Source organism: Desmodus rotundus, chromosome 11 (assembly GCF_022682495.2).
Source record: "Desmodus rotundus isolate HL8 chromosome 11, HLdesRot8A.1, whole genome shotgun sequence".
In the NCBI taxonomy this organism is placed as follows: Eukaryota; Metazoa; Chordata; class Mammalia; order Chiroptera; family Phyllostomidae; genus Desmodus; species Desmodus rotundus.
In genome coordinates this window covers 89,576,124-89,602,462 of record NC_071397.1, presented here as the reverse complement: position 1 = coordinate 89,602,462, position 26,339 = coordinate 89,576,124, and the positions used below count along the sequence as shown (strand labels likewise).

General features: G+C 35.5%; 1 protein-coding gene across 6 annotated transcripts in view; it reads right to left on the bottom strand.

Annotated features, from left to right (window-relative positions):
- The window catches only part of STXBP5 (syntaxin binding protein 5), a 131,701-nt gene that overhangs the window by 23,416 nt on the left and 81,946 nt on the right, over positions 1-26,339 (bottom strand). The window contains exons 15-22 of one of the 6 annotated variants that reach the window (XM_024551946.3): positions 25,813-26,033; positions 25,150-25,328; positions 21,249-21,374; positions 19,518-19,669; positions 11,460-11,525; positions 6,245-6,304; positions 6,096-6,143; positions 1,951-2,001 (exon numbers count right to left, since the gene is read on the bottom strand). In XM_024551946.3, coding sequence (XP_024407714.1) covers positions 1,951-2,001; positions 6,096-6,143; positions 6,245-6,304; positions 11,460-11,525; positions 19,518-19,669; positions 21,249-21,374; positions 25,150-25,328; positions 25,813-26,033 — 903 coding nt within the window. The remainder of the gene's footprint in view (positions 1-1,950; positions 2,002-6,095; positions 6,144-6,244; positions 6,305-11,459; positions 11,526-19,517; positions 19,670-21,248; positions 21,375-25,149; positions 25,329-25,812; positions 26,034-26,339) is intronic. The other 5 variants (XM_045188880.2, XM_045188881.2, XM_045188882.2 and 2 more) reach the window with 5 other exon arrangements.

The window sequence follows — 26,339 nt, the reverse complement described above, 5'->3', positions numbered from 1 at the left end:
AACAGTACGACCCATGGCTCCTGCGTTTTGGTCCATGGAATCTAGAAAGGCAAAGTTGGAGTGAAAGCGTGCTGTCGCACAGTTTCCCCATAAGCTAAAGGGGTTCCTACTCACAGCAGCTTTCAGGGCTGCGGGGCAGTCTAAAGGCCTCACCTGCTTCAGCAGTATCTGGAAGTTTGAGCCCATCAATACAGCTGTTTTTCCCCATTAACTTCCCAGCCGATGGAAACAATGACCAGCTAAGAATCTTTATAAAAAAATAGTTCAGCAGTGCAATGACTTGAAGGCAAACTACTTAGACAACATGCAGCCTGCTTCAAGGCACACATCAACCACAATTACAATTGGCTTAGGGAATTTACATAGCACACATGCTAAAACATAATCTAAAGATGACCTAGAAAAGCACTGAGTACATACTTTGAGTAAATTATTTATATAACTTAAAACTGAGTGTTCTTCTAAAAATGACTGATAGTTTTACTAATTTTAAAAGTATTTGCCCTGGCTGCTGTGGCTCAGTGGATTGAGTGCTGGCCTGCGAACCAAAGGGTCACCTATTCGATTCCCAGTCAGGGCACATGCTGGGTCTCCAGCAGGGGGAGCTCAAGCAGCAACCACACATTGATGTTTCCCTCTCTTTCTCCCTTCCCCTCCCTAAAAAATAAAATCTTAAAAATAAATAAAAGTATTTGTACATGTGTTTTCTCCATTTTTAAGATACTAAAAGATATAAAAGCATTTTAACTAGTAGTATTTCATGTTCTTGAAATTTTAGGCCTCTGAGAATCTGATGAAAACTCTGGATCCTGTTGTCAGAAAAAGATGTATATGGTAATAAGCTTCAGGTACAAGTGGATTCCAAATACATCTTTCATTTTTACAGTGAAGGAACTACAGTTCTCAAAACATGTTATCGTGCATTCTAGGATTAATTCATGTTCCCGAAACACCAGTGTTACTATAGATTCCTACTAGATTGTTCTTCCTTTGTTAGGGATGGAACCCTTCATTAATGACAGCAGAAGACATTACGCCTACTTACTCATAATCACATGCTTTCTATCAGTATAACTGATGGACGATTATGATTTCGGAATGCTAAAATTAGCATGGTGAAACTGGCCAACACTTAACTTTGTTTATGCCTAGAAAGAGAGTCAAGGAATCTAGAGAATAGTGGGAAGACGAGATGGATGAGCAACTGCTAGGGAGAAAATCTAGTTATTTCTAAGACAAAGATGGGTAAAATCATCCTTACAGTCATACTTCTTATTCAATTAAAAGCAACAGAAATTTCGGACATAAAAATGTGTTTAAAAAGAAGCTATGTTTTAAATATTACATAAAATCTTTTTATCTGTATTGATATCTCATTTGTCCCTATCCTGGCATATCAGGGAGATGTTTTTAAGCTGCATGTAAAGCAAAACAAATGTGTGAATACATTCATTCTACTTTCCTAATAATGGACTAGTTGCATAGAAGGTATTATATAAAAAGTATTTCTTAACTTATTATCAACAGAAAGGAATGATTCTTTGATATGAGTTATACAAAACACTAGTAATTTACTTTGAAAATATTAAATTTTTATAAAGTCAATTTATAAGTTGTAGAGTTCAGAAATCTTCAGATGGGTAAATGTGATATAACAACTTTTAACAGAAATTAACCTGAAATTGCACAAATCTTAATCTTACATTAAATTTTGTTTAGATATAAGGTTGAGAGGGCTGAGGAAATATATTATTTTGGTTTGCTTAATTTTATAAATATCCTTCATAATTTACAGATGACATTCTAAGGCTATTAATCCTTAAAATCTTAGTCATTTTAAACTTGATTTCTGATGAAAATCTAGTCTATGCTAATTTTAAATCTTCTGATTGCCTTGTCTTCCCATTAAAGGGAGTTTAACTACTATGGATTTTTATTTACTTTACTTACCTAAGTCAGGCTTTAGGTCAGTAGGCAAGCTTAACTTCCTTGACATCTTTGCTGAAAAATAAAATGCATTTTTAAACTTCTGAACAATCTTTGATTCATACTTATTAATACCAACTGCTCTTGAAGACAGAGGTGAATGTTTATTACTAAATCTAGATGCTTAGGTGATTAAAATGATTAATGGTATTATGGGTGGAAAATAAACCCTACTTTCAGCTTTTTAATAAGTATGTACTTACTTGCTGTAATATCTTTTTGTGGTTGAAGCTGTTATCTCAACAAGGAAGCCTTTTATACCCTGTTAAACTTTTTCTTAGGCTCAAAGGAAAGTGCTAGGCTTTCCTAAGAGAAGCAAGGTCATTTCTCAGAAGAAAGATGTGGCAGGTACGGACATCAGAGGCAACAGACTGCATTTGGGTAAGTAATGTAATAAAACCGTCCCATCTCCTCATCTTCGCAGCTAGTGAATTCATTATTTTAAGTTAATCTCTAGAATGTAGGACAAATCTATATCTACGATCAAATGAAGATATTTGATTACATTATAAAATCATTTAGCTCAACCATTTCTTGATGTAAGTTAACACCTGTTTTTACATTTCCGTGAAAACCCAAAAACAAAGCCACGCTCAATTTAAAATTACAGTATTTACAAAAATGTAAACTACAGATATTTTGATTTTTTACTTAGTATTATAATTATAATAAAAAAAACCTGTGTGTAAACTTATTGGAATTCACTTGTCATCCTCAAAATCAGTTATTGCCTTCATGTGGGAAGTGATTTAAAGTCAGGAGCAGTTTAACTGTAGCTATCAGATTAGTGCCAGTGCAAGCGAACAGAACAGTGCTTCCCGTGTGGACTTCCGAAAAAGCGTTCGTTCGTACACGAATGCGTGCATCAGGCACATTCTGCACTGTGCGGAGGCATCTGCAGCACAGACCCTGCCAGTCCATAAAGGTGCCATGCAAACAAAGAGAAATGCAGTCATGGCACATAACTTCCACATCTAAAAACATAACGAACCCAGTGTCAGAAAAGAGGCATTAGGCAAACTGCGAAGAGATGGGGGGAAGTCAGGTTCTCATTTCTAAGCTTCACTATTAGAAAGAAAAAACAACAATGGGCCAAACATATGAATCAGTCTTTTTCCCATTTTCACTCTGACTGAATCTCATTTAAAAAGTAAAATGTAATATAAAACTAAAACAGGCAAGTGAAATCTGTGGTTAATTGATCTCGCGTAAATGGTTGTTATTGTATGTAATGTTCAATTCCATTAAAATGAGAAGACACTATATGCCCAAAGCATATCCTAAAATACAATATTGAACATTTTTGAAAGAACTGAGAGATTTTCAGCAAACATCATAGGTGCAATGGACATAATCTGATTACACCTATACAATGTACATGTTATGTGACATAGAAAAATCAGTCTGGTACAGTTAAAGACACTCTTTTAGAATCAGATGATGTGATTGCCTCTATCCACCCGGTCATGCTGGTATGACACAGTTATTCCAAGTCTTTGGGACCAGAGTTTATCAAACTTGAATGTGCACATCAATCAGCCGGGGGTCCATTAAATCAGATCCTGATTCTGTACTGCTGGGCTAGCACCTGGGATTCTGCACCTCTAACGAACTCCCAGAGGATGCTGATGCTGGTCTGTGGCCCACATGTAGAGCGGCAAGCTCCTAAAACTAAAAACACCTTCAGACAGAAACCAATAATAATTCACCAACCTAGTATGTATACACATTAAGTCCACAACAAATGTTTACAAACTTCAATAACTAGTTTATACAGTGTGCAAGTGTGAAGTGTAGTGATTAGGACTGAATCTGGAATCAGGTCAAAGCTGAGCAGGAGAAACTATGGGACGAAGTTTAAGAGCCAAGACGTTCTGCCACCATGTCTCACAAGGGGGTTCTCTGAGCAGTGCCAGCCTAGGAGGGAGGTTCTAGGCTTACTTCTTGTACCTTATTAGGCCCCTGCAGAGCTGCCTGAAGCTGAGGCTGTAAAGGTTTGCAGCTTGAGGAAGAGAGAGATGATAACTTTATGAGGTTCAGGGTACTTCAGAGCAGGTATGAAACTGGATGGTAGGAGGCAGTGAGTTCGGAATGCCCAAGGGGTCTTTGTACTTTTGACACCATAGGCTTCACATGGAAAACACATCTTGACAGAAAGGCCATCGGGAGATGCTCGGAATTTTTTCCCAATGCTTCATTGACATTTTATGGTTTTTTTTCCTAGTAGCATCTTTTATGATAAGTCTTATTATAAAACTAGACATTAATTCAGGGAGATAAACTGTCTTTTCTTAAGCTGCAGAAACTTTACAGTCTGAAGTGGGGCGGTCTCCACTTGAATGAAGAACACATGAGGAAGCGAGCTTTCCTTCTGAGGACCTTTGGGACATAGCTTGGGATTAAAAGGACACTGAAAGATTCCAACCAAAAATAAACTGTATATAAATTAGAAGATATAACAGTGGTTTCTGAAGGTAAAAAATAATTATGTATAATTGTGTAACTAACAAAGTTTGAAAAATTGAATAAAGTTAATATGTTTCCCAATAAATATAACTGTAAAAAACTGGATTGACAAAAAGAAAAACTTGCTAATAACATAAAATTAAAGCAAGACTATTATCAAAGAATTATACTTCCAATAATATGCTCAGTCCTAAGAAATCTGTCAAGTGACATCTCTCAAATATTCATGTTACATTCCATTCAAAATATAGGAAAAAATGAAAGGTAGTCATTACATTTAACAAAGGAAATATAACCCTAGGATCAAAAAATCTGACAGAGAAATTATCCCCAAAATTTAATTATGTACTAAATTGCTTTCATGAAAGGTAGAATTCCTATGTAACTAAATTATATAAGTTCTAATCTATATGTAGGAAAGTCCCTTCTAACTTTTTACATTATACAACAGTAAAGTAACTTCCAAATTATTATTAAGGTAAAATATAAAGAAAATTTGGTTAGAAAGTGTTATGTTACAGTGCTAGTACATAATTAAAGTGATTTAACTATTATCAACTGATTCACTAAAAACCCACAAATACAAAGGGGTAAATAATTGATTTTCCATAAATGAAGAGCCCTTTGCCCAAGAATAAACCACTTTATTTTAAAAGAGACCAGAGGTGCCAAGTCAGCCAACGTTAATTTGACTAAACAGGGTTCAATTTACAACATGCAGACAACATGGATGCTATTAATACTTCTAAGACTTTTTATAATTTAATTTTACTATGTAGTAAACTTTGTCAGTTGAGACAGTCAGTCAATTCCAGCTATCTAGAAATTCATCCAATTTCATACAATTCAAAGAATGTAGAGGATTTTGGGGGGAAATAAATAATAACAGTATAACAAAAATTTTGGATTGAAATCAAACATTAAATTTGTTCTCTTTTCAAATATGCTGTTTCTCAAGCCTTTGAAAATTTTCAGAGAATATTCAAATTTTTATGACCAAAACCACTAATTTAATTATGTTCCCAAAGTTTAATTATATATTTCATCTACCATTTCTAGACTTTGTTAACCTTAGAGTAATTAATTTCAAAGCTATTCATAAAAACAAAAGGATTAATATAAAGTATTCTCCATCGCTCATTTTTACTTGGTGGGGGGAGGGAGCGATTCTAGAAAATTCCCATTTAACTCAGGAACAGTGCAGATTACAGACTAAAAGAGTTCATCTTTTAGAGAAGCACTTCCTTGAAATTTGGGATCTTGATAATAGGAGGAAGATGAAATAAGGTAGAAGAAAATATAAATAAAACTCTAAAGGAAAAAAGAAATTTCAAACATGGGAGTATAAAGTTGTACTATTTATGGCATAAATTGAACCCTGCTTTATTTTAACATGAAGCAAAAATAAAAATTAATAGAACAATTCACACTGTAAGTCAGAGGAAGAACTGCAACCCCAATTTTACTGATTTTTAATAATTATTGCCCCAATGAGTTCAGAAGAAACACAGCCCAAGAGATTGTTTAGCATAGGAATAACAAATTAATATATATAAATGCAATGCATCAGGTAATTTTTTGGTATTGAGTTAGCATTGCATATAGCAAGGATTAGAAACAAAATAGAAATTTCTATTTCCTACCTATATCACTGGCTACCATCTTGGAAAACTTTCTGCTTTTGGTCTTCACTGAAAACAATATTTTGATATAAAATGTCAAAATCTATTCAAAATACACTAAATGAATTAAACATAATTAAAAGAAACACTTTAAAATAAAGATACTATACCCTTTTCTATAAAATTATTCATTTTTTGTTCATCATCTGAATTATGTGGTGATGAAGAACCTATACGAATGAAGACAATGGAACAGGCAAACAGTAAGTCACAAACATGGAGTTGTCACAGGGGTAAGTACAAACAAAATAACCTGGTAACTTCTGAAACAAGTTCCCACGCTACTGGCCACAAGGGAGTACAGTTAACAAGAATTCTTATAGTGCCACAGTAAGAACAGCAGTCAGAAGTGCATTATGCATCACGGGAGAACAATCCCTGGTATATACATAAACATCAACTCTAGTCTACAATGGTTTTTGTAAGTTACCGCCACTGGGCAAAATTTGGGTATGTATTATATGCTAGAGAACAGACAGAGAAAAATATAACTATATTATATTAGTTAACCGTTTCTGGAAAAAAAAAGGTAAAAATTCTTGGTACTGAATCAGGTTTCTCTAGTGGAACTAAGAATCCCGTACAAGTGCTATGCTGGTAAAATTCATTTTAGTGTCAGCTTTCTAGACACAAACTTCAAAATAATACACAAATTCCACTATTACCCTAGAGACCTTTAAAATACTGAGGTTAACACAAGTTTAGCTGTATTCAAATATTTATTTTAGTTTATAAGGTAGGAAATATTAAATTTTATGTCAGCTGTGACTTCTAATTATTTTTATAATTTTGTCATTTTGCTTGAAAAGGTGTTTCTAATTTTTCATAGTATTTAATTTTAACATCTTTTATTATAATCTTAAGTAGTATTCTAATTGACTTTTATTAGAATTAAACTATCTTTTTTATAATGCAGTTAAAATGGTATCTCATCCATTCAATTTTTCAATCTCAACTGTAAATAAATCACTTCTCCTTCTTTGAATTCTCCTAACACATTATCTGTATACTTCTCTGATGATGTTAATCACCTAATACCTTATATTTTAAGTTTACAAACATCCGACCTTTCCCACTGGACTGAACTTCTGAAAAGCTGGCCACCAACTGATTTATCTTTGCATCACCTTCGCACTCAGTGCAATGCTATGCCTGCAGAAATCACTAAATAAACATTTGCCAAAAGAATACAGTTTTCTACTACCCGCCAATATCTGAAACACAATGGCCAATAAATAAAGAGGTTTTTCTGATTTTCTCCCTTCCTTTTTTATTCCAGTGAAAGCACTGAACTGTAACAGGGTCAAAATCTGACCTCCCCTTTGTGCCACCAAACTGTACTTGCTTTCTTTGGCAGGTAGAAAATACCCTTGAGGTGTCTCTTCACAGACCTAGTAGGACTTGCCAACACGGGCAGGGTCCAATTGCTTTACGATAGTCTTAAAAGATTACTCTTTAAAACTAAGTAATTTTTGTTAGATAGCATTTATAGATCCTCATAAATCCTATATAAAAATCACATAAGTAACATTAAGCTCAATAACATTTTCAGGACTAGAAATAGTCTACTTGTTTGTCATGTAAATATAACTCACATTTAAATAAGATAATGGGTCCCGACTGGTGTAGCTCAGTGGATTGAGCATGGGCCTGTGAACCAAAGGGCTGCTGGTTTAATTCCCAGTCGGGACACATGCCTGGGGTGCAGACCAGGTCCCCAGTAGGGCTCTCACGAGAGGCAACCACACACTGATGTTTCTCTCCCTCTCTCCCTCCCTCCCTTCCCCCTCTCTAAAAATAAATAAAATATTAAAAAAATAAGATAATGGTTATGATAAGATGCTGTATATTTTAAAATACCACTGTTCCCTTTGATATTCAATATAGCCACACAAATGTACAAAATTTATTAATACATGTTTTATTTCATATATTTGAAAGTAGAGTAGCAGCAAGATAACGTATCTAAACATAAGTATAAAATTATAAATATGTTTAGTATTTACTACCTAAAATAAGTAACATAAGCCATAATTGTAAAGTTAAAAAGCAGATTTATAGGCTTTTCCCCCCTAACTGAACATGTCTACCACTGCTTATCATAATTATATGACAGCTCATGAAAAAGTTCCACAAATGTTCTCAGCCCTGGCCGGCTCACTCGGTTACTTGGAGCACCATCCCATACACCAAAAGGCTGCAGGTTTCCATTACTGGTCAGGGCACCTATCTAGGTTTCGGGTCAATCCCCTGTCAGGGCGCATACAGGGTCCACTGATCAATGCTTCTCTCTCACATCAGTGTTTCTCTCTTTCCCTCTTTCTCCCCCTTCCTCTCTGTCTAAAATCAATGAAAGGTTTCCTCAGTTAAGGATAAAAAAATGTTTTCAGCATCTCCTACTTGAGTATATTTACCAAATTACTGATTAAATAAACACAGAAAATATCTACAGCTTTTTGTTTTTTCTAGGGTACACAGCAAGTCCTGAAGGCACCATTTACAACATCGGTATGTGTGGCTTTTTCAATCTGAAACAACCTAACGTTTTTATCACTGGAGCATAAACACACACATGCACGCACATTCTGAATACAGTGCTAAAAAATTTCCAACATCACTAACGTGCTCAGTGAACCAATCTGAATTTTTAAAAAAGTAAAGATCAAACAGAGATACAAGAAATAATTTTCTGTTAATTAGTTCTTGCAGAACTAATTTTATATTTCTGAGAGACTGATTTGTTTAAAAATAAATGGGAATGGCAAACTATTTTTGAGTAGAACTTTGATACTGACTAAACTGTTGAGTTCACAAATCTTGATTATGAGATTTAAAACCTTTTCAAAAAAGTTTCTCTTCCTTTGTATGTATTAGTTTGAGTAAATGTATTGGTTTTGATAAAGGGCATATTCATCTCTAAAATACTCATCTCCTCTTAGTATTTATGAGGAACTCACTTTAACATCCAACCCACTGTTATATACTTCCTCTTCTCTAATTGATACCAAAGTTTTCTATTAACCATATTGGCATTAATAATCTAAAATGGACCATTTAGCTATTTATTTGCCTTATTTATTTCCCACTGCTCTGTAGAACATATTGGAGGTTTGTAATTTAATGACTACTTTCTATGGTTTTAATATCATGGTCCCCTTGTGGTTCTTCACCCCACCCAGTTTTCTTTCTGACCACCCTAAATTAGTAGAATTTACATGTGCTGAAGAAAGTAATAGTAATAAATTATTCTTTTAATTCTGTATAGTGCTAATAGAAACAAAGGCAAAAAGTTACAAATATACAAATAGGAAGACAACTGGCCCATGACAGGCAGCAAAAACTACTGTTAACTGTTTAAAAACGGACAAGTGGTGAAGGACACAAGCTGTAACAATATAGTGTCAAAGGGGCGGCTTCCCAGAATTCGACTCTGCAGTTCCTACTGAACGTCTTGGCAGTTCCGTATGCCTGGCATCCATCTCTTGCTACATAAAACACGTTTCAGGCACAATTACTATTTATTAAAGTCTAATTTGTTTTGTGTAAAAGTAGCCTTCCCTGATATGCAGGAAATAGAAATAAGTCTTCAGAGAATGCTTGTATCTTTCAGAACATAATCAAGAACTAAAGTAAATAAACTAAGAGTTTTATCCATACAGGTAAGAATTTTGGACTTACCAATGTTATTTGAGGTCATATAAATTTCTCTATGTTAAAACTACACTGTCTTTTCATATGGACCAAAGAGTACAATATATTTGAAAATGCTGAACAATGCTTGGATTTCTCTGGTATGAAAGAGAGAATTTGGAGATTTTTTTATCTTATGCAGTTTTTATATTTATATACTTATATTTAAATATAGTTATATACTTATCTACAATTACCTTTTGCCGGGTTATTCCAAACTGCTAGATATAAACACCTATTGAAAGTTTGGCTTAAGACAAAAAGGAGTATTAATTTATTTGATGGTCATTTAATATATTAAAGGACAACGTTTCCTGTGCAAATTATTCAATTTGCTTGTAGCCGCAGAGTGACAACTGCACCCACACGGCCTCGCGTGCAGGTGAAAGAGCGGAGCAGCACCGTATGCCGTCCAAGGAGGAGCAGCCGTACTTGAAAAGTACTGTAATTCTAAATTCCAGACAGAAATAACTCTGCTCCTGTCAGATTGGAAATATAGTTGCTTGCTCCGTATTACTCATTCAGACTTTATTCTATCAATGCTCAGATGTAGTATTAGGTGCTAATTATGTGAGTGATTCCTATGGTCAATGTTTTATTAGTTTGATGTGTGCATTTAAATATGAAATTTAAAGATTAAGGAAACCAGAAGGTGGATATATTTTAAGAAATGGTTAACTTGTGCAATATCAGGAAACTGTAATTTTAAAAAGAAAATATCACAAAAGCTTTCACAATCCTCTAAGTAATAAAATGCTACACTAAAATATTAGGGAGTAAAGTACAATGCACTTCCCAACATTTTCCATTCTTAAAACTCTTTCTGATGTAGCAGAACCAGCTAAGGACCAGGGTCTATGTAGGAACGACGGGACCTTATGCTAAGGACAACCCTTCGAGTAGAAAGTTGATGAAAATTCCCAGTCCGAGTGACTTCATGAATGTGGTAATGAAAATTATGCAGTCCACTTTAGTAAAGATTAGCAAACTTTCAGTGCACTGAAAGCACAATAAATTCAGGATCCACTTATGGAGACTCAAAAGCTACTAAAAGCTCCTCTGAAATATTAATATATATATATATATAAATAAATAGGTTACATAAAGACCAATATATAAATAATAAAATGACAACTGATTTAATATAGCTATAAAAGTATACTAGATATGACACTGATCACAAAACAAGAACAAGAATAGTCTAGAATTACTCTAACTGTCACGTCACCATTAGAGGACAAACGGTAAAACTCTTGCGTATTTAAATGGCTACCGTTCAGGGAATAGAGTACTACTCTACCAAGGGATGACTGGCACGCCTACAGCAAAGACAAACCTGGAGAGGACTAAACCATTTGATCCAATGGTGAGCAGTAAAACATATATTCCCTAAAAAAGTATAACTATTAAAAGCCTAAATAAAACGTTATATGACTCTTAACAGGTAACAGCTATAGATTTTTATCTAGGGCATTTTTCTTCACCGAATGAAAAAGCAAAAATATACAGTTATGACCTTAAGAATAAATATGTGACACTGAAGTTTCTTATAGGTGTATTTTAACTGCTTATCTATACATAAGGACCACTGATACCCTATGTAGAATTATACTTATTAAATAAAAAACAAATTACCAGAAGTTGGAGATTTGCAGCGATCCTCTGGGACTACAGTCCCTTCACTAATATCACACAGACCTGCTAAAAAAAAACAAAAACGAAAATCAAATTACACCACACATTTATATAAACACAGTTTCGTCTCCTACTTGTAGTACACGCTTAATGATAGTCCATTAAAAAAAATCCAGAAGATTAAAAGACACCTGGCCTTGGTACTATGCTCTTTCGTTTTGAGTAGGAACATAAAAAAAATTGATTAAAACACCTCAAACTAATATGGCAGTCACTAATTAAGAAACAGAATTTTCAAGAAATAATTTGCTTTCCTTCAAGGAACACTAGACACAATGCAAACTTTGTTTAAAATCAGTAATTTGAGGGGCACATGATGTAGTTATTACTGGACTTCTCCTGAGGGAGAATAGATATTGGTAGTAAGTTTGGTGATGGTGATGGGCCCTCAGCTCAAAGTGATTTCCCCTATGTATGTCTCAAACACCTCTCTTACATATTTTTCAATAATAATTTAAAAAATATTTTGTACCTCCTAATCTGTAATTTTAAAATATTGCACACTACTTACCTTACAAGGCTATACCTTTTAAAAACTATCCAATCACATTTTTTAAGTTCTAGATAAACTCTTTCTACAGGTTTTTGTGAATTATATAAAGCTAATCTATCTGATAATATGGCCTAAATTCATAGGAGAAAACACAGCAAGATATTTTATGCTGTAGACAAGAATTTAAAAGACATGGCAAATGTAAACAATTAGTATGGATATTAATTCGCTTGGTGATTTAAATAAAAATAGTTATTGCAAATTCTTTAAAAATTACAAAAAAACACACCAAAAGTTTGGCGCAGTTGGGCAACAGACAAGGGCCACTCGTCTGGGCTTCTGAAAAAGCCAGGTAACACGCAGACCTGCGATTTTCAACCCTTCTCACCTCATGGCATATATAAACTGACTACTAAAATTCTGGGGCACACCACAACACAAATTTTCTGCTGATCTGACAAAAAATGGGTATAATTTGGATTCATTCACACAGGATGGCTCTTGTTGTGTTGGCTGGTGTCATTTTTTAATTTGACAGTTTAAGGGAGGAAGACAGCGGCCCTGACTAAATCGTCAGGTGCTGCACGTTTTAGAAATTCTTGCGGCCCACTGACTGAAATAGATGTGCACGTATGACCAGTACCTGCTTTCCCATTCCTCTGGTAAAAGCTATGATGTCACAATGTGACAGTCACCAAGAAAGCTCTCACAGTAATATCTTCAAGAGAACGCTGAGTATTGAATTGGGTTTATAAGAAGTGTTTTCTATTTTGAACTATTCACCCTTTGTCTTCATTGGGTAGAAAGTTTTTGAATGACAGTTTTCTTTTCAACATATATCAAACTAGTGTTTCTGTAAAAAAAACAGTTTTTATAGTTTTAAAATGATAGATCAATTACAGGTATGCATTTAATCCTTGACAAAATATTTGTTCATACAGATGACAGCAGGTCTTTAACTGGTAAGTGCTACATGGTAATAACCTAAACTACCTAAGTGTCTGTCGATAGATGCACAGATGAAGGGAATGTGGTGTGTACACACACACTCACACTGAAATATCAGTAAAAGGGGTGAAATTGTGCCATTTGCAACTACATGGACGGACCTCGAGGGCATTATGCTAAATGAAAGAAGAGCAAGACAAAGTACCTTATGATCTCACTTATATGTGAACCTAAAAAACTAAAATTGAAACAAAACAAAAACAAAAATAAGCTGAGAGATACTGAAAACAGAGCGGTGGCCACCAGAGGTGAGGGGATGTGGGGATGGGACAAATGGGTGAACGGGGTCAAAAGGTACACAGTTATAAAGTAAGTCATGCAGACGTACTGTACAGCAGGGTGACTATAATTAATAATACTGTTTTGCATAGTTGAAAGTTGCTCAGAGAGTAGATCTTAAAAACTCACAAGAAAAATAATTTGTAACTATGAGATGACTGATGTAAACTAAACTCACTGTGGTCATTCACAATGTATACAAATATCAAATCATTATGTTATACCCCAGAAACTAATATAATGTCACATGTCAATTATACCAATAAAAAAATAAATACCATAATAGTGATAATATTCTCTAGTGTTACAATCAGCCTAGTACTGAAAAAAATAATCCACTTTGAAAATTTAAGCCTTTTCTCTTTTGTAAGTTGCTACTAAACACTATAAAAATGTACTATGTGATATAATTCCCTTTCTTAAAAATGATAAAATTCCAATTTCTTCTCTAGGAAGAAATATTTATGAAGGTAAATTAGAGAATATGATAGAGACTTTAATTTTTAGGTAATAAATTGCTGAATAAACTAAAACCCTTCAATGCCTTCTCTCTGACTCAGGGTGAAAGTCCAACCCTCTGTGCCCGGTTGATACACACAGTCCTGTGACATATGACTGCAGCGTGGAGCATGCAACCGTGGCGTACCTCTCTGACTTTACTTCCTCGCCTTCCACCTACTTCCCGACCTCTCTCCCCTCCCTACTCTAGCCACAGTACTCCTCATGTACCTGGAACTCACCAGGAATACTGCTTCAGAGCAAATGTACTCGCTCCTCTCTGCTTGAAATGTTCTTTCCACAGGCATCCTCATGGGTAACAGCTCTCTCACTTCCTTTACATCTTTACTCAAAAGTCACCGGGATACTCTATTTAAAATTTAACACCCAAGTAACTGACATTTCAAATCCCCCCTCATTTAATTATTTTCCCCTTTAGCACTATTATGCAACTTACTATGTATTACTTATATATTGTGTGTCTTTTCCAGTATAACGAGTTCCATGAGCACAGAGATTTTTGTCTGTTTTAATACCCATAATAGTGCAGATTCACATGGTAGGTGCTCAGTAAATGTGTGGAATAACTGAATGAATACGTGTGAAAGAATTTTGTAGCATATAATCTAATCCATCTTCTGTGATACTGCCAGACTGCCTTCACCAAATATTCCTAGCGATATAGTTACCTATGCTTACTTAGCTAGCTGGTAAAACCAACATTTACTAAGTGCTTATTATGTGCCAAACTCTGCTCTCAGTGCTTGACTTAACCCCCGCTGCATCTTTCTTTATCCTCATTTTAGGAAAGAAACCGAGGCACTGAGTGTTTTGGTTATGTTACTCAGTGACAAACACATAACTACTTCTAGAGATAGTAAACTTGATTGTCATTGTCAGAGATATACACCTTCCATCTCAAATGTTTAAATAGGAGGCTTAGTCTATTGTTTAAAATGTCCAACAAGACAGTCATATGTTCTTCCACATAATACATTCACCAACTGAGGCCCACTACATCAAAGCATCAGCTTGTAAACTGGCCCAGTAGGTCCTATGGTTTTATCCAGGGACTGGCACAAGTTTTCTGTGAAGGTCCAGATGGGTGTTTTGGAGCCGCTGTCACAACCGCTCACCTGTGATGTTGCAGCACAAAAGCAGCCATAGATAATAACACACAAGCAAATAAGCACGGTGCTGTCATCATGAAACTCACCTGCAGAAATGGGCAGTGAGCCAGATCTGACCCACAGACAGTAGTTTGCTGACTTCCAGTCTAATCAGCCCGGCAGTCATCAAACTAAACTAGGTATTTAGGTCACGTCTACCTGTCTAGGTCATAAAAGCATCAGAAAACTCTTTAGCAAATACTGAGTAACTTGAGGAAATACGTCAACGGGCTGCCACAAGCCAGTCCCTTAGTTACCAGATTAAAAAAGTAGCATTAATTTCAGTACAACTTACTTTTAGTAATTTACTGCTGACTCCTACTGATGTCTCTATTGTCAATATGCACACAAGGAATCAGATACTTAGCAAATCATTCTAGAATTTTGAATGATTTGTGCATCAAATTTACTGATTTATAAGACATTTGACTTTCATTAAATTGGGAGTACTATACAAATTCTCTTCACAAATTTTCTTGACATCTTTTCATTATTGCTTGATCTGCCTTACTTATATAATTTAGCTTAGTTTTTCATTTGTGTTACTTTTTATACTTTTCAGAGAGAAAAATCATTCTTATTAATGGAGACTTGAGAAACAAAGTTATTTACTTCTACATTTGGTTTTTTTAACTATCATTTCAAATCATCCTAAAATGGGGTCCTAATCCTTCCTTAACTGTATTTCCATTGTAAACTAACATTTTGCTATACTTCACATTTTGGGGAAATCAGCCTTAATTCAATACAGTACTTATTCAACAATCAATATTTTTATTCATTCTTGATTGTATCACTTATTTCTTATACAGTATTATTTTTTCCTATAATGCACACACCCACACACAAAATTTAACTGGTACTGTTAGGCTCCATAGCTACTTCTCTTTCTCTATCTTACTGACAATATTGAACCCACTTAAAAGTACTTGCAATTGTATAGTCAAAACTTCATTATTAGGCCACCTCTCCATGACTTCTGAAAATATCTTTCCTGAAGTCTAGACAGAATTAGATACCGCTGGCTAATTACCTTCTTTATAATTATCGACTTCTAAGACTAAGTAATAAGCACATGTTCTTATGTGTCTGTCACGTTCACATCCCTAAAAAGATCTTATTTGGTGTTTAGAACTATATTCAGAACAGAAATTTTGTGCCCTTCATGGAGTGAAGAAGTGGCCAGCAAAACTAGACATATATTAACACATTTCACTTACATTAGAGTTAAGACTTCTAGCAACATATAGGTAGTTGAAACACTTCATCACTACTTGTCCCTATGACAGTTTCATAAATGTCATTACAAAATACTGTATTTTAGTCAATAGTTTAATGGTATTTTAATATAGCTATAAAACAGTTAAACTTAAACAGTAATGTTTTATCTTATAAAATAATTCCATAAGTGACAGCATCTTCTTTACAAAAATATATAATCACCTATTGGTAACAAAAATTTCTCTATTAAAACTGATCAATTATTAAAACCACAATGAGGTACCATCTCACACCAGTCAGAGTGGCCAGCATAAACAAATCCACAAACAAATGTTGGAGAGGATTCGGAGAAAAGGGAACCCTAGTGCACTGTTGGTGGGAATGCAGACTGCTGAGGCCACTGTGGAAAACAGTATGGAATTTCCTCAGAAAACTAAAAATGGAATTGCCCTTTGACCCAGCAATTCCGCTGCTGGGATTATACCCTAAGAACCCTGAAACACCAATCCAAAAGAGCCTGTGCACCCCAATGTTCATAGCAGCACAATTTACAATAGCCAAGTACTGGAAGCAACCTAAGTGCCCATCAGCAAACGAATGGATCCAAAAACAATGGTATATTTACACAATGGAATTCTACGCAGCAGAGAGAAAGAAGGAGCTTATACCCTTTGCAACAGCATGGATGAAACTGGAGAGCATTATGCTAAGTGAAATAAGCCAGGCGGTGAGGGACAAATACCATATGATCTCACCTTTAACTGGAACATAATCAACAAAAGAAAAAAGCAAACAAAATACCACCAGAGACATTGAGGGGGGGAACCGTCTAGCAGTGGCCAGGGGGGAGTGAGGTGGGGACAGTGGGAAGAGGGGATTGCAGGAACTATTATAAAGGACACAGGGACAAAATCGGGGGGGATGGTGGGGGTGGGGGAGGGAGGTGGGTTCAGCCGGGGTGGGGGGAGGGAAGGGGAGAAAAGGCATGCAACTGTAATTGAATAACAATAAAAAATAAATTAAAAAAAAACTGATCAATTAAACAGTTTGACAGTATTTGGGCTATAGTTCAAGAATATATTTTAAAACATACACTTTAGTAAGACTATCATGTTTGCATCATTGCAATTAAAGAATTTTAGTGCTGCCCTGGTCGGTGTGGCTCAGTGGATTGAGCGCAGGCCTGTGAACTGAAGGGTTGCCAATGCGATTGCCTGTCAGGGCACATACATGCCTGGGCAGCAGGGCAGGTTCCCACCTGGGGGCGTGTGAAAGGCAACCAACCAATCGCTGTCTCTCTCACACATCTGTGTTTCCCTCTCTCCCTCTTTCTCCCTCGCTCCCCCCTCTCTAAATGAATAAATAAAATCTTAAAAAATAAGATAAAATGACATATATATCTCATTTAAAAAAAAGAATTTTAGTGCCAATTACTCTGCATTTAATTTTATTTGAAATATAAATAATTATAGTGTCAAATTAAGACAAAAATACTCTTAATGTTAAGGCACATTTTAAAATAACTCATTTAATTTAAAATATAATCCTAAATATTATTAAAGTGAGCACAGTCACAATACATAAATATCTTAAACTGATCAGGAAAAACTCAGATGTTTAGGTGCAGGAGGACTAACTTCAATACAAAAGGAATCAAATAATGATATGAATAATACGGGGTTTGTACAGAGTAAAGTAGAATGCTGTAAAATTTAAGAAAAATATTTTTAAAATTACATTGCAAAATTGGTCTTTATCCTTGGAGAAATTTAGGTATTTATTTTCTAGCAATTTTATATAAACTACAATGAGGTATCAAAGAGAAAAGGAATTCATTTTAGGAATAAAAAAAATTATAAGGTTTGTGGTAAAATTGTTAAAAGTGTCTCCCCCTCAAATTTCTTCTCTATCATGACAATGTTCTAACTTTCAAACCCTAAATATTAATTTCTTTAATTTATAAAGAAAGTGGATTGGAATACAAACATTGCAACTGCTGTATTCCTATATGTATTATGAGACGAATTTAGGTAATGAGTGTGTTATTGTAGAGACAATGTTCTAATAAGCTTTTAAAGAAATCAATGAGAAAAGAAACAATGATTTTACAGACAAAAGCAAACATGCCATGATTTTACTGACAGGAAAGAAATAACTTACTTAAAAAAGAAGAACGGAGCTTTTTCACAGGTTCAGAATGTAAGCTAGTAAAGCCGCACATGCAAGAAGTCACAATCAGCATACCTTAGTGAAGCAATGAAAAGCGGAAGGAAAGAAAAGGAGACAAAGGTACTAGAATGGTATGGCTGAGACAGTTTCTGCTGAAGACAACAAATGACAAAATGATTACACATACAGAGAAAAATAAACGGGGAAAAAAATTCCACCAACAAGACAGTAAGGTCTATACACCATCACCTTTTTCTTCTCTCATGAACTGTGACACAGGTAGTATCATCAGCCAGTAAGGTGCTGAGAGCAACTGAGAAATGAATCTCAGAGAGAAGTTGAATTCAGTGGGACTGAGTTAGTGAGTACGGACCAGAGCTTCCCAGTGTTCCAGCGTCCACTGCCATTCTGCAAATGGGTTAAATCAGCCCAAGACAGGGCTCCCCTCAACCCCCGGAACTGCAGGGCAGGGCCTGGGCAGACTGGGGCCTGCAGGCCTGTCGCTGCTGGAGGCCTCCTTATTCTAGCCCTCTGTGCCCAGATCCAGGGCAATTTTCTGTGTGAGCCAAGAGGTTAAGGGGGGAAAGGGTGAGTACTGGTACAGACAGCTAACTACACATGTGTTCATGAGGTATCAGTATTAAAACACTTAAAATTAACACTAACTGTTTAGCAAACGCAAAAGAATGCTATGAAAAGAATGGATTCGGGTTTGCACTGCATCAGGCTATGGGAGAACACTGTATTTTCACAGAACTGAAATTCACTTTTGCAGCTACTTTTGCACGTGGAAAATGATTCTTTTAAAATTAAATCACTGAAAAAATTGACTGTGGTCTCACAATACTAAACAATAAAAGGGACAAAACTTTGAAGTAAACTTTTGTTCTATAATGAGGCAAATTTTCCTGTCATTATGATTTAGATAAAGAAATTTGATTTTGTGGTTCTTTCCCACCATTAAATAAAATCCTAGAATAAAAACAAAAGCAAAATCTAATAATAATACAAAACAAAAAAAAAAGAGGCTCAAACCTCCCACTAGTTTTTGACAGTTCATGTATTACAGACTAAATCACACAAGCTATTTACCTAGCTGAAGTACTTACATTGACCAAGTATTTATGGAAATCTTAAAGCTCAGGATTTTTTTCTATTTACCTCCAGAAGGCTGTCGAGATTTACGAGGAGACCGGGGTTCCCTCCGGTAAGGATCATTGGAGCCATAGAGTTCAATAGTGCCCAGGTTGAGGAGCACTGCCTTCTGGAGGTAGTCAACCATCGCAATGCCGTTACAATTGCCAAAAACCACCCTGGGAAGCAAAGAGAAAATGTTTTGGCACAGATAATAATCACAAGAAAATGCAGTCTGGAACAGACTGAAAGAGAAGCATGACAGGTCTTAGAGAAAACTCCTTTTTAAACAAAAAACTATCAGACATACAAATACAGGTTACATATGGCTTCTCATGGAACTGTGTAGATTTTTTGCAGACATTGATCATTACAATCAATATCATTAAAAAAATCTGACATAGGAGTTGCAACTAGGCATAAACCCCTAGGCTAAGCAACATCTATTTCGCAGACTCTCAGGGGAAGATACTCCCTTCCACTGGGAAAGCAGGGGACTGTATCTTCAAGAAAGTTTTGGTAATCAAGTATGAATGAATAAATTGTATTCCTTTAAGATCCCTTAAGCAAGGAACAGAAAACTGAAATGTATAGGGGGCTAAATATTTATAAGTAAATAAAACCGGCAGGTAAGGACAATGGCGAACCGGACAGTGTACCACACAGCCAAAGAGGAAAAATGTCAACTTGGTTCCTGCTGACTTTTGCCAAGCAAGAATGGGGACACGGTTCAGATAATCAGATTTCTTAAGTGGAAACTCTAAATATGGATTTTCACATCAAATAATCTTGGCAACTAGTTCAAATTTTAAAAATACACAAAGAGGCCTAAACAAAATACAACTGTGAGCCAAATGAGGCCTGTGATCAACTAACTTGCAATTTCCTTCAAAACTTCCTGTTTTCTTTCTCCTCTTCCCTGTTCGTTTCCCTTATGGCTGTGGGCAGCGAAACATTAAAAAGAAGGTCTGCACCCTGACACTGTGGGACGGCAAGTACAAGACATGAAAGGAAACTACGTGAGTCCATAGCCGGTCTCAGTCGGGCGCACGACTGTAAGAGGCAGAGAAGGTGGTAACAGCTACAGGAGAAGAGTCGGATGAGTGAGTCCCCAGGCCAGATGGAGGAAGGAGAGACACAGTGGCCGGCACATGATAAGCAACTCTGGGATGAACAGTTAGCACGTGGTTGCTCTTATACCACAATGCTGACTTTAAAACAAACATAAACATTACAATAAAAGTATGTATAACTGACACTATATACTTGCAGGCATGAATTAATAAATACACCTGTACTGCAGATGAATACTTCCTTAAAGTATTACTATGCTTGTACAATCTATACAAGTTAACTGTGAAGCAGAAAGAACAAATTACATAGCTATGGTAGACCACGTACAGATTCAGCTCAGCACAGCCTTCCGGGTTGGCGTTAGATGCCCATTTACCTATTCATAGTAGGAAATTATTTCTGAAAGTATATCCAAGAGAGGATATAGTGACTTTAAACCTTCACCTCAAATAATTCACTGGTCTGTGAGTCATCAGACTTAACACCAGGAAGCAGTATAATCATACACAGAATAACTATTCAGAACAGAACAGAATTATGTTCAAATAAACACTAAATCTGACCTGAAAGTGAAGTTATATAACTTTTTAAGTGATACTATAAAGATAACCATTTCTATTTTCAAAAATAAAAAAATGTATGAGATACTATGAAGAGACCGAGAGACACGTGAGTTATACTTACAGTCCATACGAAGAGTTGACTGCCAGACTGGTTATCTGTTGTGGCGGCTCTCCGCCTACCCACACCAACTGAATAACCAGTTCTGTCTGGTAACCTGGAGACTGTTTAAGTGGCGAATTTTTAACTCTGTAATAAAAGGAAAACATGTTACTTTTTTCTATCTCATTAGCCTATGTAATTACAGAATCACACATATATAACTATACAAAAATAACTTTGTATATGAAATTGTACTAGATACTTTAAAAAGTAAAAATCAGAATCCTATCCTCTAGAAGCATTTAATCCAGACACCAAATATGTACATGAGTAAAAAAAATAAGAAATCATATGTAATCAGTTCCACATACAGAGGGGAGGGAGAGAGCAAGGGAGAAGTGGGTAGGAAGGGGAGGGAGGGGTGAAAGGAGGAAAAGGAGGGCTGGGGAGAAGAACGAGAAGAAGCAATCCCCGCATTAAGAAGAAAAAAAAATGCAAGTTACAAAAGCACACTTACAACATAAAAATATGGTTTATTTTAACTAAATGAAAACTGGCCAAAAACATAACTTAAAGAATGAGGGGGGAAAAAAACCATGGGAAATTAATTTTTGTGTGACTTTTTCTAAAAAAGATATACCTTAATTTAAGGTAAGAACATTTTTTAGGTCTTTCTTTTCTTTTTTAATTCTATTTTATTGATTGTGCTATTACAGTTGTCCTGATTTTTTCCCCTTTGCTCCCCTCCACCCAGCACCCCCTCTCCCTCAGGCAATCCCTACACCTTGTTCACGTCCATGGGTCATGTGTATAAGTTCTTTGGCTGCTCCATTTCCTATACTGTACTGTACACCCCCATGGCTATTCTGTAACTACCTGTTTGTACTTCTTAATCCCCAAGGTGAGAACATTTTTGGTCACAAAGACTCTCCAAAAACTGCTCTTATAAAACATATACAACAATTTTGAGGATTCTGTCTTGGAGGGACAACGTATGAAAGAACAGCAGCCAGACTACTCAAAGTTGCATCTCCTAACTCCAAACTCATGGGTAAGAGCCTTTTTGAATCATTTAGTTGGTACTTCTAGTGAAGACGACCACAACACCTGACCTTTTACTGAGGTATTTGCTAGACCTACTCTGGATAAGAAAGGGGTCAGTATGTTGCCCAAATTTCAGGGTAAACGTGAATCACTACGGGCACTCTGGTGCTGAGTTAGGGTCACTTCTGCCTGTGCAAGGTCTGCCAGGCAGTGCACTCAGAACTGTCCATACACTGGCTGAGGCAGAAGTTCTGGTCTTCCCCAGGGAAGTACCCACTACTCAGCTCCAGCTGTCCATCTCAAGACACAGAAATACAGAGTCGCATTCATCTCCGCCAGTGACAGCCTCTGCTGACGTAAGCACAAGCCCAAGAGTCTGAGTACACTATTAGGGAACCTCACCTAATTCATACAAGAGAAGTGTCCACTGTCCCTCTGGCTTATTCAATGTGCTCATCCGAATAGATTCTCAAGAACAGCAGTAGCCATTCAGAGACAATTTTAGAAGTACATACAACTATTAGCACTTTTAAGACTTAAGTGATGAAGACACACAAAACTCATGGAATTATTTTACCTGGTATGAAGAAACTAAAAAAGTTTTTAAGCAAAAATAAGCCAGCCAAAACTGGTTACACAATACACACTGATAAAAAGTTAGACACTGGATCAAGAAATGAAAAAATATGTAAGATTTTAAAAAATACACAATGGGGAATGGGTAGGTGTTATGTTTTATGTCTACAATGATTACATTCAAGTTATCATTTTATTGTTTTGGATATATGTAAATCAATTTGTTTACTTTTTAAAGACAAGGTTTGTACCTTTATAAAAAGTTCCTTAATTTACACAAACATACTTTAAATGTCAAAATAATGTTTGGAGGCTTTTGGTTTCAAAACAATTGTCTGTTTGGATAAATGTCCTGCAAAAACACGATTAAAATACTTAAGTAAAAACAAACATAAAACTTTACTGGAAAAGGAATAGAGCAAATGTCTGTTTTCAAAATGTTTCTTCAAAAAAAGAAACCAAATAGGTACAAAGGCATTTTGTATAAAAAAACAAAAAAAAATCTCAGTATTACTTATGCTAACATCAATTTGGTTTTATTTCTGACTTTTAAAAATGGGCTTAAAACAATGTGAAGTTAGTAAGTAATTGTTTACCGGAAGAGTATTAAAATGAAAAAAATGAAGTATAACTCAAATTATCTGTGGTGAAAAGTCACTAATGAATATGAATATATGCATTCTACACAAAAATCTCAAAAATCTTACTAAAAATATGCTACCAAAATAAACCTCTAAAAATTGTACTTTATACACTAATAAAAATTAAATATAATAAAAAGCTGGAGAAATAAACATTAACATCAGGGCATTAATGGAAATTTTACAAATTTAAGTTTAAAGTAAAGTAGTACTGATTAAGTAACAAAAGGGAAGAGTGTGTTGTAGAATTCTGTACTTGCAAGTCTCTCTCTAACTAAACACGGGCCAGAACTATAACAAAAAGGAGGTACGAGTGTGTGCACAGGAGAGAACAACGGAGGAGGACAGAAGGAGAGAGGAGAGAAATCCCAGACCCTTCCGAGGAACGTGGTTGCTTACAGGGCTTGCACCTTTTCAATCAGATCAGAGTTTCTCATCCTTGGCACCATGGCACTGACCTGGGTACTTCTTCGCTGTGGGGCACTGCCCTGGGCACTGTAGGATGTCCCCTGCCTTCAGGCACTAGATGCTAGTAGCACCCCCATTTCCCCTGGTGTGACACTAACAATATCTCCAGATATTGCCAAATGCTCCTAAGAGGTAAATCATCCCCCTTTGAGAACTACTGGCATAGAATACACAATCTCAAATTTATGTAAACATATGAAGATTTTTAAAGTTATACTATACTTTAAAAATAACTGTGATATAAAAAATCTGCCTTATTTTTGGGGTGAATGATTTTTGATTACACAGATGTTCTCCACAGCAACTGTTGAACTACCATCCACCAAGAGAAGAGATTCTAGCAGATCTGCAAGCAAAGCATTACAAAGCATACGTAGTTCTTTAACAAATGCAGATTTCTCTCTTACCACCCTCTCTATCTTGAATCTACTACACTTTGGCTTTTGTGCCCCCCTCCAACTCTTGTAATGGAATCTTTGACATTTCCCATAACCACTGTTCAGTTATTACCTTGACTGTCTTCTCTATAAATGTAATATTTTTAAATCACACTCTTCATAAAACTGTTCATTGATTTTTACCTCTTTCCTCATTGTTTTATTTCTCTGCCATATTTAAGGCCCATACCCTTGGATAAAATTAACTATTAAATATTACAAATTAGACAGAAAAAAAGAAAACTTTATCCAATTTATTCCTGTATAAAAGCAAAATGTATTCAAATTTGGAACGCTACAACAAAGGCATTTAAATAATGATACTATGGTGCTAGAGAAGATTCAAAAAAAGACAAGTAAATGATTACAAAACAAGCGAATCTAAAAGACTGAATAAGCAGAATTTTTAGAATGGCAGAAAGCAGTCTAAACACACATTTCATCCACACATAAATCCAGACTAAAAGCCATCAGTGGTCTAGAAGATGGAGCTGTAGATACAGAAGAAAGATCCACGCTAGTCCACTGTTTAAAGATCTAATCTTCACACTTCAGGGATAAAATCACGGAACGCGATTGTATTCCTCTTGATGCCACAGAATGAGAAGTTGGATCAATCAGAGCAAAACACAGACAGATCTGTTCTTAGGCCATTTTACTCCATCACAGAAAAATGTTTCCATAGCGTATTAAGGTGCACAACTTATCTAAATTAATAGATAATTTCCAAAACATCTGTATTTTTTACTAACTTACTTTAAACAAGGGACATTATCCCGAAGGCCATCAGAGGAACTGCTACTGGTGGAAGGGTGAGACTGAGGAGGGATGGGCTGAGGATTGGCGCCCCCCACTGGTGTTGGCAGAGGCGGTGCCTGTTCACCCTCCGGGGATTCCACATCATTTATCTCATATAACAATCGAACTTCAAGCATCTGTTGGAAAAGTAAGACAGCTCCTTCAAATATGACTCACTTCATTACAGTTTACACACACATGTATATTTCAGTGGAAAGAACATTTTTAAAGGTAAAAATTAGCAAGATTTCTAAAGATAAGAATTTAGCCACAAAAAAATGCCTCGGTCTCAGCTTCTTAAAAACGATGTGTACGTGTGCAAGGACACACACACTCACACCCAAACACGCATTGCAGTTTTAGAGTTTATGGCAGTTTGTTAATATCAAAGTAGGGTATGCTCATACTCAGGTTAGCTTTGTCTAAAGGAAACAAAGTATTTAAATGTTCAGTAAGATACCCATAAAAACACGCTATTTTTCAAAACAAGATAAATGGCAATGTAAATGCTGAGCTGATTTTAAAAATTCTAGACAAAACTGACTGCAAATAATCTTCTAAGTAATTCAAAAATTTTAAAACATCAGACATCTGACATTGAAATAACCACGAGACCATTACCGGAATGACTTCTGTAATAACTTCTTGTTTGCTGAATCTATAAATAATAACATGAGCTGAGACTCCAGCGATGCACAGCATTCTACTTTCTGGACACCACGAGATGATCTGAATGGCATAGGGGTCTTCATCTACAATGTCTGTGCTCGGCTTGTCGTCTTTACTTCTCGACTTTTCAAATACTTTAGCTGTCTTTAATTTATACAATACTTGAAGAGTTACTAGATAAAAGATATATATTAGATAATTTAATGCAAAAAGCACAAATATAAGGTAATATTTAATCAGTTATACAATGTAAGAAAATAGTCTATATTTATTTGAACCATATTTTTATTCCTAGGTCTACATTTCTCTGTTATACTTTTAGATAATGCATTCATTGTACTCACTGACCAAAAAAAATAATGTACTCATTATTCATTGTATTCATTTAAAAAAAAACATCATCACGATGAATTTAAATAACCTGAAAAAAAAGAGTAATAAAAAAATTTTGTAAAAAAATAAATAAAAATAATAAATAT